The sequence below is a fragment of the Sporothrix brasiliensis genome, assembly GCF_000820605.1.
Source record: "Sporothrix brasiliensis 5110 chromosome Unknown Cont17, whole genome shotgun sequence".
Classification (NCBI taxonomy): domain Eukaryota; kingdom Fungi; phylum Ascomycota; class Sordariomycetes; order Ophiostomatales; family Ophiostomataceae; genus Sporothrix; species Sporothrix brasiliensis.
This window is the reverse complement of record NW_024467136.1, coordinates 3529822-3542976: the sequence shown is the minus strand read 5'-3', so window position 1 is coordinate 3542976 and position 13155 is coordinate 3529822. Positions and strand designations below refer to the sequence as shown.

Genomic DNA, 13155 nt, shown 5'->3' with positions numbered 1-13155 from the left:
ATAGCAGGTCGGCTGGGCGATATGGCCCGGAGTGCAATTAGTCGGACAGCTGAGCCGTACGGCGCGTTTGGCGTGACGCGGGCCATCTACCAAAAATGCACACGACCGGCGGCGTACGACATCTCGGAGGAGACGCGGCGCAACGACCAGGTGCCTACGACAGAAGACGGCGAGGAACTTGGCGTTGGCGGTGGCGTATGGCACGATGGTGAGTTCCTACGCATGCCCACAATAGCTCAACAAACGCAAACGCTAACCTTTTTAGAATTCAACCTTCTCCCCTCCTTTAGTACGTGGTCGCAGGTTACAATGCTGCATATGTACCTGGTTATTACGCGCCTCCGCTGCTTTGACAAGGAGGCCCATCAGCTGTGGCAGTCCATGCTGTCGGACCACTTCTTCCAGGAGGCCGAGGATAAGATGGATCGCCTTCACCACATTACCTCACGCGGCCTGCGCCAGCGCCACCTCCAGGATCTGTTCATGGCCTGGCGCGGCGTCATTGTCGCCTACGACGAGGGAGTCGTGCGCGGCGATGCCGTCCTGGCCGCCGCCGTCTGGCGCAACCTATTCAAGGCGCACCCGGACGTCGATCTTCGGCACCTGGCGTCTGTCGTTGCGTGGATGCGCCGCAGCTTGGCGCAGCTGGACCGCATGCAAGACGAGGGCCTGATCCTGCACGCAGGCGCGGGCATTTTTGGGTGGGCGCCGCCGACGATGGACCTGGCGGCGGTGGACGAGCCGGCGACCAAGGAGCTGGGCCTGTTGATGCAGCAGGCAGCGCGCAAGGAGGAGACGTCGACAGACGGCAGCGCCAAGGTGGTTGCCTCGGCATAAGAAGCAAGGAGGCAGCGTGATCTCACTTCTCAACACCACCACATTCGTGTACATTATGTTTTAATCAAAACAGAAAAATCATATAGACAAACGAGGTCGCGTAAAAGGAGGCTGGAATGATTACGCTCAACAGGGACACTACGGACATTCATGGATACGATGATCATATCTGGCGGACGCGGCGACGGGGCAGGACTTTTTTTTTTGGCATTAAGGGCGTTTACGATGCCCTGTTTTTGTGGCATTGGTTTGTATTTCTTATATATTTGGCATGCATAGAACGGCGGTTGGCATACCATACCTCCATGCTGACAAAAAAAAGTCCACACCAAATTCCTAACAGTACAGTAAAAGTCGGTCAAAAACCTGACATTTTGCCGGCTAATTCGTCCTCATCAGCCACTTGTTTAAGTATCATGGGAATATTGTCAATCCAGCCGTTTATCGTAGACTGCTTTAATTCATCCCAGCCCTCCTGGGCCAGGGCCTGTCGGCTGTCATTATCCTAAACCGACTGCGACTTGACCTTCCGTTTCGGCCACGCCCACGCCCGTTCAATAGGCGCCAGGTCCGGGCTCTGGGCGCAATTAAAGTACGAAGTTAAGCCATGGTGCCGCTTCCACATCCTGACAATGTTGGCCTTGCCGGTGCCATGCCACTATCGTTGTCCTCCTTAAGCGTAAACCAGTGACCATCACGAATCCACTGGTTAACCACTGGTTCAAGGATCTGGTCCTGGTATACCTTCTGGCTCATCTTCCCGTTCGTGTTGTCTGGCACGTCGTACCAGACGAGAGAGTTCTTGAAGTTATAACCAACGGCTGCCCAACAATGGATACGCTTGTGACCTTTCACGGGAGGCTCTCTCTTCTACGAGATACAGTCGCTAGTATACCTCTCCGTAAGATCACGAAGTATTAATAGCCTCTTCTACGGCCCCCAGGAGAAGTGTGTCTCGTCAGAAAAACGAACGTAACGCCAGTCCTCGGGCTCTGGGTAACGCTCCAGCATCGTTTGTGCCCAGTCTTAACGCCTCTCGGCGAGGCGAGGCGATATATACTTCTTCTCGATAGCCTTACAACGGCGGATACCGCGCTCTTGTATCCGTCGCTGTACGGTGCGTGGGGAGACGTCGATATCTAGCCTAGCCGTAAGGACGAGCTCGTGCCAGCCAAGGACTCGCAAGTCGAAGCCATTACCGTGGATAAAATACACGAGAACATCGACATCTTCCTTGGTTAACTTCCTTTTACGGCCACGCGTATCTTCAATGTCGGGGCAGTTGTGAAGGGTTCGCGACTGGCCGTTACGTAGGATATTCCAGCCAGTCCTGTTAAAGACGCCGTACTTTCGAAAAATATCTGAATAATAAAAAGGGACGCCTTTTTCGATATTTGATTCGCATACAGCAATAATACTGTTTCTGCTAGGTGTATGTGTATGTGTGTTTTTTTTTTTAGCCATTGTTGACGTTTTTAGTGGGTGTATGTATTGAAATGCGGAGAATTGGCGCGCGTTGGCACGTTTTTTGGTGGTGTGTTGGCTTTTGATGTGAATTTTTTTTGTCAGCATGGAGCCTACCTGTAGGAGCCGAACCTAATCTACTCTCTCCCACATTTGATACTCATACTCTGTCCCATTCTCTGTCTGCACGCCTTCAGGCACCTCTTCGCCGATCCACGCCGAGTGCTCTTGCCGGCTCCGCTGCACCCAGTTGGGAGAGTCGGGAGTGGCCTCGGTTGTGCTGCTTGTTCCCAGCGCGAGGGGGAAGAATGTGTCACAGGAAAAGTCTGACAGGACGCGAGTCAACAGCACCCGCCGCGCCGCCGCCAAGCCCAGCGCGGCAGCGTAGATTTGTGCTCCGCCGATCACAAAGACGCGGTGGTTCACCGTGTTCGCTGTTGCTGGTGCCGCCGGTGCCGCCGGTGCCGCCGCGGTCTTTGTCCGCAGGTACTCCAGGGCCAACTCCAACGACGACGCCTCCACGGGACCAGCATCGAGTCCACCGGCTGGGTCTTGTGGCAAGCCTGGCGCAAATGACCGGCTGATGACAACATTGACGCGGCCGCGCAGAGGCCGGAACTTGGGCGGGATGCTTTCCCACGTCTTGCGGCCCATAATGACGGCGTTGCCCTGTGCTGTCAGCAACCATTCACATGGCTATATATATATATATATATATATACATATATATTAAGCAGGCCAACAGAGTAGCTCTCACCTCCCCACGCTTCGTGACACGCGCAAAGTAGGCCATCTCTTTGCGTAGGCCTGTCCAAGGCAGGCCGCCGTTGGCCCCGATGCCCATATCGCGGGCGGTGGCGGCGACCACAAGTGTCAGCTCGAGGGGGGCCAGTTGGGGAGACATTGTGTTGTCGGCGGTTATTGTTACGCACAAGCGTATACGTCACTGGCTTCGAGATGCCAGGTGACGGAACAAGAAATGAAGTATCACAAGTATCACGATTCAGAATGTCATACTGTTGCGTAGGCCCTGAATAATAATATGATAATGTATGTGATAAATGATTGTTGATTCTGTAAACTATCTACTTGAACTAGAGGTCGGAGAAAAGGTCTTATATATTTGTTGTACGGCCTTACTAAGCGGCGTACAACTCGGTGTAAAGCCAGGCTCCCGTAATGGGAGCCTACGTGTAACAGGTATGTCGTTGCAGTGTAGGGGTTACGGTTTTGGTGGGAGTCAACATAAGCCGACGTAGGCCTGACTCTGTTAGTCGGCGTGTTAAGCGACCCGCTTTTTTTCCAGCAGACCTGCTAGGTTATGCGATACTCACAAAATGGTGCACGGAAAAAAAATTATTGTAGCTTCACCCAAAACAGACTTTAACAGGCTTCACCTCCACGTCAAGACAAGTGCCTCTCTTCTTACCCACGCCAATTGGCCTTCCTGCTGTTCCATTCGGCACACAACGCAGGCTCGCCATGGCGTCCCATGCCAGGGGCCTTGCGGGGCTCGTCTACCACAGCTTTGCGACAGGCCTATTCCGAACACAACATGCGACACTCCCCGGCTCGCTATCCGGCTCCGGCAGCTCCCACATTCTGTCCGCCGTTCGGCTACGATTGGCACTCCTCCCGCCAGTCTTTGCGGCTGCCCCAAGTGTCCGCTTCTTCTCGTCCTCGCTGCCAAATCGCGGCAAGGGCCCCATGGGCAAGGCAACCAAGAATATCCCATCACAATACCAACCACGATATCCAGCAAAGCCACAGCCGGCCACACGGTCATCACCGTCAACACCGTCAACACAGGCACCCATGGAACAGGCTAAAACACGAGCCGCGCCTATCAATACCGCCCTACCGCGATCAGGCCCGAGTACCGTTCCTGGCTCCACCTCCACAGCTTCTGCTGTCACCGCCGCTGCTGGCCCTGTTCTTGGCAACGGTTTCGCCGAGCAGCTCGGCCGCCGGTCCGTCAGTACATTGCTCTACGAGGCGCCGTCCCACCTTGTGTTCCGCATGACATCCCTGTTGGCCGGCGTCGCCACCATCGCGTACACTCTCATAAATTACTGGACCATCTTTGTTTATCCGCCCGAGAATATGCTGTGGTGGGTGCCGCACGCCTTTGCCGTCATTTGCGGTGCCATGATTGCAGGCGGCGTCTACTTCGTGTCGGGCAGCGTCGGCATCGTCCGCGTCATCCACGCCATCCCGTCGGGGCGCATCGAGGCCATTGCCGGCAAGGGCGCGGCGGCCACGGCAGCGCGTGCCGTCAAGGACGCTGGCGGTGGTCCCATGCCACCTATTATTTTGGAGCTCGAGATCGGACGCGTGCTGCCCATTCTGCCGGCACGCAAGCGGTACATTCTGCCCGAGACGATGGAGGTGCCGTTCCGGTTTGCGTCGTACGGTCTGAGCGGTGACGCGCTGCCGACGGGAGCTGCCGGCGCGGTCGCCGCCACGGGTGCTGTTGTGACCAGCGCCGAGCGCGTCAAGGCGCACGCGGCCGAGACAGAGCGCCAGGCCAAGGCCCGCGAGTACGAGATGAACCACTTGATGACGGCGCCGTTCCGCCACGCCGCCCTGGGCGCAAACACCGGTTGGAAGCAGGTCCGCCGCGTGTTCTCGCGCGAGGGCTTCATCAAGGTCATTGTCAACGGCGACCGCCAAAAGATGGACGTCATGGGCGGGTGGGCGTTGGAGAATGGCCGCGCACTCGACCGCCTGGTCAGGATCAAAAATGATATCAAATGAGGATACCAAGTCGGACAGGAGATCCGGCTTCGTACGACCTAGAGAAATTGTACATAGGCGCTGTATATTAGTAAAACAAAAGTATTAAGAAAATGTTAAAGCGAATGGAAGTGTTTGACCAGTGACAGCAATATCTCCAGAACAATACAAGACACAACGAGCACCCATTGAGCATAGTCCATGAAGTCTCCACTCCATATTCATCCTCTTTTGGGTTTCCCATCGCTTTTTGCTTTTTCTTCTTTTTTTTTAAAAAAAAAAAAAAAAATTGTCCAGACAGGGTCCAGCTTTCTCCTCATCAGCATCTCACGGCGCGGTGCTGTTGAAGATGAGCTGCTGCATTGGGCCGTGACCCAATTTCACGCTCTAGCTCGGCGTGTGGCCTGGCCCGGACTAGTGACATCACTTTGCGCCGAGAATGCGGCCGCTGCATACGACCTACGACCCAATCTGACAGCTCCACCCAATTTTGCACGTGACAGCCATTTCTTCTAGAAGCCAAATTGACAACAGCTCCGTCGATCACCCAAGAAACTCGACAGCGTCAGAGCGCGTTGTCCAAAGTCAAGGCTTTTGAAAAATAAGATGGAGAATGAAAGTGAAAACGAAAACGAAATTGAAAGGCAACCTGATGTCCACAGCTTCATTGTCTGGCCCGCATTGGGGAGTTCGCCCCCATAACCCAAAATATTGTTTCTTTACGGCCCTTTTCTGCCCATTTCTGCCCTTATTCATTGTAATCTGTCCTAATTGTCCCATTCGGCGCGGTCGCACATGCGCTAAGCCGCCGGCCTAGCTCTCCACTGCCACTTTGGCGCCCCTTTTTCGGACCGGGGAACGACCACCAAAGAATGCCGAACAGACAGCTTGCAGCTGGTCTTACTTCCATCATCGCTCCTGCCGTTTGTAACTATCGCCTTCGCTTTGTGGCTTCCCCACAACTCTAAATTCCTCCTTCTTCTGGTGCCTCCCTCCCTCCCTTCCTTCCTCCTTCGTCCTTCCTCCATCGCCTGCGTCGCTCTTTCCCTCCTTTCTTGTTCGTCTTCGTCCTCATCAGTCGCCTCATCGCCTCATCGCCTCATCGCCTCTTCCTCCCTCTCCCACCCACCTCATCACAGCCGCGACAATGGATATCCGCACATCACAGACGACGCTGGACTACCCACTATACGTTTGCGACTTTGACCCGACCGATGCTGGCCGGCTCATTGTCGGCGGCGGCGGTGGCGCCAGTCGGACAGGCGTGGGCAACAAGATTGTATGTTTCTGAAGCTTCTTTTCGTACTCGCCTGATTCTCTTTATGCTTTCCTGGTTCGCCTGGTCCTGGTCCACTGTAACGCGACACCCACTAACCCACCTCTGCAGACACTCATCAACACCTCCAAGCCCGAGGAGCCCCGGCTCAGCGTCACCTCCGAGATCGAGCTTTCCAAGGACGAAGACAGCGTCACCAGCTTTGCCGCTGGCCCCCGTCGTGGCCGCACCACCATTGCCTATGCCGGCGTCAACTCCGGCATCAGCTCCTTGAACAAGGGCCGCAACGATCACTTCCGCGTCTTTGGCGTCGATGGGCCGGCGTCTGCCTCCGCAAAATCTACGCCATCTGCCTCGTCGTCCAAGATCTCCGAGCTCGCACGCGCGCCCTTTTTTACCTCGAGCGAGCCCGATGCCGACACCTACCAGCGCCTCGTGCGCGTGTCCGCGCCCTTCTCCGACGGCCAGGGTAGCACTCTGCCGCAGCTCGGCGCGTGCGCCACCGGACTGTCCCAGTCCCCGCAGATCGTTCTGTTCGACGTCACGACCGCCGCGCCCGCCGCAACCGCGCCGTCGGCCAAGTCGACCGCCGCCGCGACCGTCCTCCCCAAGGTGCGCGGCCGGATCGACTTGTCCAAGGACGTGGCCGACCTCGACATCATCCAGACAGACGCCGAGCAGTACCAGCTGGCGTACTGTACAGACCATGAGCTGTTCCTGTTCAACGTGGCCACCAAGGGCAGCATGGCTGCTGCTGCTGCTGCACTCGGTGGCAAGCGCCGCAACAGCAGCGGGAGTAGCACCGCATCGCCTGGCGCCTCGACTGCTTTGACCGCAGCCTCGGCAACGACTGGCGCAGACGCAAGCGAAGAGCCTTACCTGGCGTACGAGATCACCACAGATGCTGCGACTGGTCGCACAACACGCCCAAGCTTCCGCTCCATCCGCTACGTCACCCCACGCTTCATCCTGGCCGTGTGCAACCTGCCGAAGCGTACCGGCGCATTTCTGCTGGGACTGCGCCTGCCAGATATCTCACCCGCGGTCGACGGCTCTGGCGAGCAGGCCCGCATCACCATCAACGTCAAGCTGCCCAAGAGCATCACACAAGCCACAGGCCTGGCCGTGCGCAACCTGACGCCGCCCGTTGCGCCAGGGATCCGCCAGTCGAACGGCACCCAATTTGTTGTCGCTGTGGCCGGCGGCGACAACTCGCTCTCACTCTACACCCTCGAATACCAGAGCGCCGGCACCCGCACCGAGCTGCTAGCCAACCTGCACCCTTTCCGCACGCTCAAGGACGTGCACGAGCTGCCCATGACGAGCATCGCGCTCTCTCATTTCCATACGCCCACGGCACCCTCGACAGCTTCGACCACCGCCGCCATCCACTACCTGCGCCTTGCCAGCGTATCCGTCAAGAACACCGTCGTTGTCCATGCGATCCCTCTGCGGAAGCTGCCGTCCTCCTCTGCCACGGCGCCAAGCACCGCCGCCGCCGCTGCTGCAGCAGCCGCCCTCAACCCGCCACGCTACGTCGTTGCCCTCAAGTCGTACGCGCCCTCAGGCAGGGGCCTGATCATGTACACCTTCGCCGTGCTGGCCTTGGCCGTTCTCGTTGCCCACGCCATTCTCGAGGTCATGGGCTTCTCCCAGCCGTTACTCGGCGCTCGCGAAATCGTGCCCATCAACTGGCTCCACCCGGTGGCCCCGAAATTCGCAGCCAACGACCGCCTAACGCGCCACAATGCAGCCCTGAAGGCCGCCGAGGGTGAGTGGATTGTCGACGACGCGCCCGTGGCGGCCGTCGGCGATGAGAAGCACGACGACTTTGGCGCCATGCCCGAGGTGCACCCTGTGGCTGCGTTCTTGTCGGCCGTCGACAGTGACCAGGCCCAGGCCCAGCCCCAGACCCAGGACGCAGCTGCTGGCCAACAAGTCCTGTTTATGCGCGGCGAGGACTCTGACCACACGATCGAGGTCGTCACCCACGACGAAGCCGAGCACGGCCCCGCTGTCCCCTGGGACGACCTGAATGCTGCCCAGCAGGCCACGTGGCGTCAGCGCCTGGCCGACGCGGGCCACTGGACCGAGGCCATGGGCGAGACTGTGCTGCGCGGCGTGCTCTTTGGCGAACTGGCTGGTGCTGTCGGGGCCATGGTGCGTTAATCCGGGGTTTAATCACGTGTTATTCTGGGCTTTGATTTTGATTCCCTTTTACATGACGGAGTACACGGGGATAAAAAAAACCTTATTGATTTATTCTATATTCTATACTTTTTTGTTCGCTATTGAAAATGACGGAGACCAGTCTCTGTTGTATCTAATCAATTTAATTTGGTAACACTATCCTTCCAACAAGTCGTCTCAAGTTCAATTGGGGGTGGGGGGTGTTAAATTCCTGGGATATATCACATATATAAGACAAAAAGGACCAACCGCCTTTTTAAAAAAATTCATGAAACATGTTACAAAGGAAACAATAGAATACAGAAAAACACCAGCTCTTATGTGATAACGCCTGCCAACCTTGCCATGCTAGAGAAGCATTAAAGAGGATAAATACAAATAACCAAATTTAGAAGAAGAAAGAGGAAGATAAGATAGAAGATATGATTGAGGATAAACAACAGAGGTAGAATTACGAGGACTCTGAACAACCAACTGTCAAACGACAGTATAAAGAGCAAACCGAGAATGGTACGGTTACCACGGCACCAAAGTAGGCGGCAGGACAGGGTATAGGACGTCGTTGATGATTTCACTGCCGTAACCGACGTCGACAATGCCTGGCGACATGCCGGGGATGTCCACGGAGCGCTTCCAGGAAGCACCGCAAATGCCGGGCACAAACTTGGCGGCGTCCATGGCCAGGGTCATCTTGACCTCGGGGCAGTACTTCCAGATGTGCTCACGGCGTTCGGGATCGCCCCAGATCCCTTTGTGCAAGAACTTGCCGGAACCACCCGTGTGGTAGCCCATGGGTTCGTAGAAGCCGGCGCGCCAGTCGTCGATGCCCTTGACAAGCTTGCCCTCGCGGGCGGCGTCCTCAAGCTCTTCCTTGCTGGCGGCGGACACGGTAATGTTTTCGAGGCGGGCTCCCTCGCCGAGGTGCATCTCGCCCGAGAAGGTCAGGGAGACGGTGCCGTTGGCGACCTTGGACTTGGGGCGGTGGCCGAGGCGCTCGGCCAGCCAGACGTCCTCGGGCTCGCTGCCGTCGGCACGGACTTGGTCCTTGAGGACGTCCACTATGGCGCTGACGCGGCGAATCGACAGGCCGCCGTTGCCGCCCCAGCGGCTGTGGGTGCTCCAGGGGGCACCAATCCAGTCGTACTCTAGGTACTCGTTGAGATTGTGCCGCGAGTTGGCGCACAGGATGCTGTCGGTCTGGAAGACGAGCAGCCACTCGGCGGGTTGGAGGACGACCTCGTAGAGCCACCGTGTGGTCAGGAAGCGGCTAATCTCCTCCTGGCTACCCGTGGACATATTGGAGGGGATGTAGGTGAGGTCGAGCTTGCCAGCCTTGACTTGCTCCTGGATGGCGACGGATTCGTTTATCTTCTTGACAGACTCAATGGAGCCCATGAAACGGAAGCGCCAGTCGGGGGGCACAACTGAGATGAAGTGCAGCATCAGTGGTGCCAGGATGGGGAAGGGACGGTTCTCGATGAGGAGGCCAACCTTGGACTCGTTGAACGTGGATCGCTGTGGCTGGTTGGCGTATTCGAACTTGATGGTCGGATAGTTGACGTTGCTGGCGGAAAGCAGCGAGTCGGAAAAGACAAAGGCAAAGAAACTATGCGGGATGAGGGTCAGCCGTGGGACATAAAAGCAAGCAACGAAACGAGGCTCAAACGACTTACAACAAGATAACGAACGCGCCCAACAGGCGCACCCGCCGTGAGGTTTTTGTCCACACGGCCATGGTGAGCAAGCTCACAGCATTCTTAACATCGCTAAAGCGGACCTCGCGCAGCGAGTCTATGCCTCGCCGCCGCAAAAAGGAGTCGGACTGGGACATGGTGGGCGGACGTCGGTTCACGCTCTAGAAATGCGGCTGGGTGCCGAAGATGATAGTGTCGCCGGCGGGATGTTCGGCGAGATGCCGTAGGACAAGCGGGAGGGACAAGAGCAGGCGGGGAGAGGCAAGGGGAAGAAGGAGAGAAAACAGGACAGCGCCTGAGTTGGACGGCTGCGCAATGCCACTCGCAATGCCAGTATGGACCAGGGCGACCAAGCACGACAGCAGGTCCCGCGATGGCAGACAGGTGGCTCTCCTTGTATCGCCGTATCCTTTTCTGTAGTATTATTTTCGAGACGTAAAGCACGCGTGCGTCAAGTGTCACTGATGTAGATGACGGTCGGACAGGTGCGACGAAGCGACCGCCCGGTGTTCGAAGCCTCGCGTAAGTGCGTCAGTCGATCGTCTAGAGTCGAGTGGCCGAGCGTCTCTGCGTTGGTTTCGTGCGTACGCTGGGAGGAGTGTCGAGACACTGTCTTGCCGAGAACACGAAGAGTAGCAGGAAACGAGCGTGAGGGAGGAAAAGGTGGTTCGATGTTCGCGGGAGCGTAAGGCAGGTCGTCACGAACGCCAGGGACAAAACTGAGGAGTCCAAGAAAGGGGTCTAGTCAAAAAACGCCCGAAGAAAGAAAGCAGATAGAAAGGCATCAAGAAAGTCGAGGAAGCGGGATCCAGCTGGAGAGATCTACAGCGTCGGGTCAAGCAGCGAGGGCGAGATACGCTGTAACAATGAAAGATGAAAGAGCACCCACAGTGGCACGCGTTTTCTTCTCGGTATTGCCACGGGGGGTGGGACACTGACACCGAAGGGGGTATTGCGTGGGCTGTGTCAAACAGAAGACGACAGGTCGGACGAACAAAGGGGCTGAAAAGGCGCGGAAAGGCAGATGCGACGCATGGAGAGCTACGTTCCAACGATTGGGAGGGCAACAGCGCTGGGACAGCACGCAAGCCCAGGAGCCCATGAGCCCAGTACGAAATAGATAAAAATTTAATCAAATAGAAAAAGATCCATAACAGTGACCAGGAACGCCGCAAATTTTGGAATGGACCCGCCTCGACCTTTCCGTCTCGGGCGTTTGCTTGTGGATATTGGCACGATGTCGAGGAATGTACCTTCCTTGTACCTCAAGCTTCTGAAGGCAAGCCCGTCCATTAGCGGTGGTCGCGGCAGGCACGAACGGGCGTTACAAAAGTGACAAATTGCATACTACGAAATACTTCGTAGGGGTTCTTCGAGGGCAACGGGCACGCCAGCTGTTGGGCGATGCGCTCTTGGCTTTTTTTTGCGTCGTATGTTGCCGAGCAGAACAAAATACGCTTCGCAAGTGAGTTGTGCATCAAAAAGGCCGGTAAACCAGGTTGCTGGTGCTCAACAGACCGTCCGTCGTAAGACAGCAGCAAGAAAGGTAGAAATAAATATAAATAAATAAAAATAATAATAAAATAGTAATAACAGTACACCACCTTCTCCAACAGCAGACTCTTCCGTTTCGTATCGCCGGATGCAAACAGAGTCTGTCTCAGCAGCTAAGATACGTCGCTGCATCCATGACAGCAATCCAACCTCTGTCTAGCCCATGGCCCAATTCAGAAAGATACGTCGTACAGCCCCGGTTGGCTCTTGAATTACCAATGCATCCCACATATGCAGACGTCAGGAGCAGCGCGCCTGGGAGCCGCACGTTAGTAAGGGTGCGACAGGGGATCTGGGAGATATTGGCTCTGCTAGCGCGCTTCTGGCTCAGCACCTTTTGGCGATTTGAATTTTGAAGGTACCGGACAAACTGTTCTTTTCACTCTCATTTTAATGCCGACGGTCGTGGGGCCCCCATGAGCCCCCATGACAGAACCGGCCAAGGCGTGCCATTTCTGTCTTTAAGGACCGTGGCGCTGCAGCCTGCCCCAAAACGGAAAGGAAATACTGGCTGGCTGCTGGGAAATGGCTGTTCCGCCCATCACACCATGGGCCCTAGACGCAGGGCCGTCGTATTGGCCAGTCGCTCGTATATTGCCAATGTTCGTGTCGCATTGGCCGTACGGTCCCTTTCCCACTGTGCAAACCGCCCTCGTGTTGCCATTAAAATACGACTTTCCAAAGGCGCAGGCGGCGGCAGTATTTTTTACTTCCGTTCCGTATCTCTCTTGGGTGCTGCTTTCTCACAATCGACTACGCCATACTCCGACGGAGTACGACGTATTGCTTACGACATAATTCGTACATTGGCATTGCAATGTAAAAGCCGTAGTCTGACCACGCTCCCAGGCCCCTGCACCTGCTATCTGTTCTCTTCAGAAAAAGGGGCAGCCCTGCGTGCGGTGTGGGGCCGCCAGAGACGGAGGTTGCTTGAGGGCCTTCCCAAGTTGACCAAAGTACCAGCGAAGTACCACTTTGCCTCCATTGGCAAGGGCCCCGCACTTGCCTTGCCCTTGTCAATCGCCTGACGTCTGTCTGCTGCTGTCTCTCTAGTCGTTCGTAGTTACCGTTTTCAACCAACGGCTTCCTTCTAATTTTTCGTCTGTCTGCTTTAGTTTGTGGTTTATTTGACTTCCTGTTCTCTAGTTAGTTCAGAGCGCGCATTCGTTCCTTCTTCGACGTGTTTTGAGAGAGAGTCCCCCCCCCCACTCCATACCGCCTGCATTGACATCTCTCCTTAGGGGTCCCTTCTCTCGCGAGTTAGCGTGATAATTACTTCTGTACTGCCTACCTTCTCAGCCGCGACTACTACGATTCTCACGGGTTTCTCTGCCTTTTTGCATCTTTGTGTCCTTCGTCTGTGATTACTATCCCACTGTTTGTGCGTCTCGCGACTTCTCTCCG

At 56.1% G+C, this 13155-nt stretch overlaps 5 protein-coding genes across 5 annotated transcripts; 3 read left to right on the top strand and 2 right to left on the bottom strand.

Annotated features, from left to right (window-relative positions):
* Positions 1-21: 21 nt before the first annotated feature.
* Positions 22-837, top strand: SPBR_03160 (ubiquinol-cytochrome C chaperone; the record flags this gene model as incomplete). The annotated part of the gene is made up of 2 exons (XM_040761463.1): positions 22-195; positions 304-837. 2 exons carry the CDS (start codon positions 22-24, stop codon positions 835-837), a joined length of 708 nt encoding a protein of 235 aa, XP_040621013.1.
* Positions 838-2433: 1596 nt separating this feature from the next.
* Positions 2434-3205, bottom strand: SPBR_03184 (dihydrofolate reductase; the record flags this gene model as incomplete). The annotated part of the gene is made up of 2 exons (XM_040761487.1): positions 2434-2970; positions 3059-3205. 2 exons carry the CDS (start codon positions 3203-3205, stop codon positions 2434-2436), a joined length of 684 nt encoding a protein of 227 aa, XP_040621012.1.
* Positions 3206-3783: 578 nt separating this feature from the next.
* Positions 3784-5058, top strand: SPBR_02874 (uncharacterized protein; the record flags this gene model as incomplete). The annotated part of the gene is made up of 1 exon (XM_040761177.1): positions 3784-5058. The coding sequence occupies one exon, from the start codon at positions 3784-3786 to the stop codon at positions 5056-5058; it is 1275 nt and encodes a 424-aa protein (XP_040621011.1).
* Positions 5059-6184: 1126 nt separating this feature from the next.
* On the top strand, positions 6185-8482 carry SPBR_02429 (uncharacterized protein; the record flags this gene model as incomplete). The annotated part of the gene is made up of 2 exons (XM_040760732.1): positions 6185-6316; positions 6425-8482. The coding sequence occupies 2 exons, from the start codon at positions 6185-6187 to the stop codon at positions 8480-8482; spliced, it is 2190 nt and encodes a 729-aa protein (XP_040621010.1).
* Positions 8483-9019: 537 nt separating this feature from the next.
* On the bottom strand, positions 9020-10334 carry SPBR_02850 (uncharacterized protein; the record flags this gene model as incomplete). The annotated part of the gene is made up of 2 exons (XM_040761153.1): positions 9020-10109; positions 10177-10334. 2 exons carry the CDS (start codon positions 10332-10334, stop codon positions 9020-9022), a joined length of 1248 nt encoding a protein of 415 aa, XP_040621009.1.
* Between the last annotated feature and the right edge of the window lie 2821 nt (positions 10335-13155).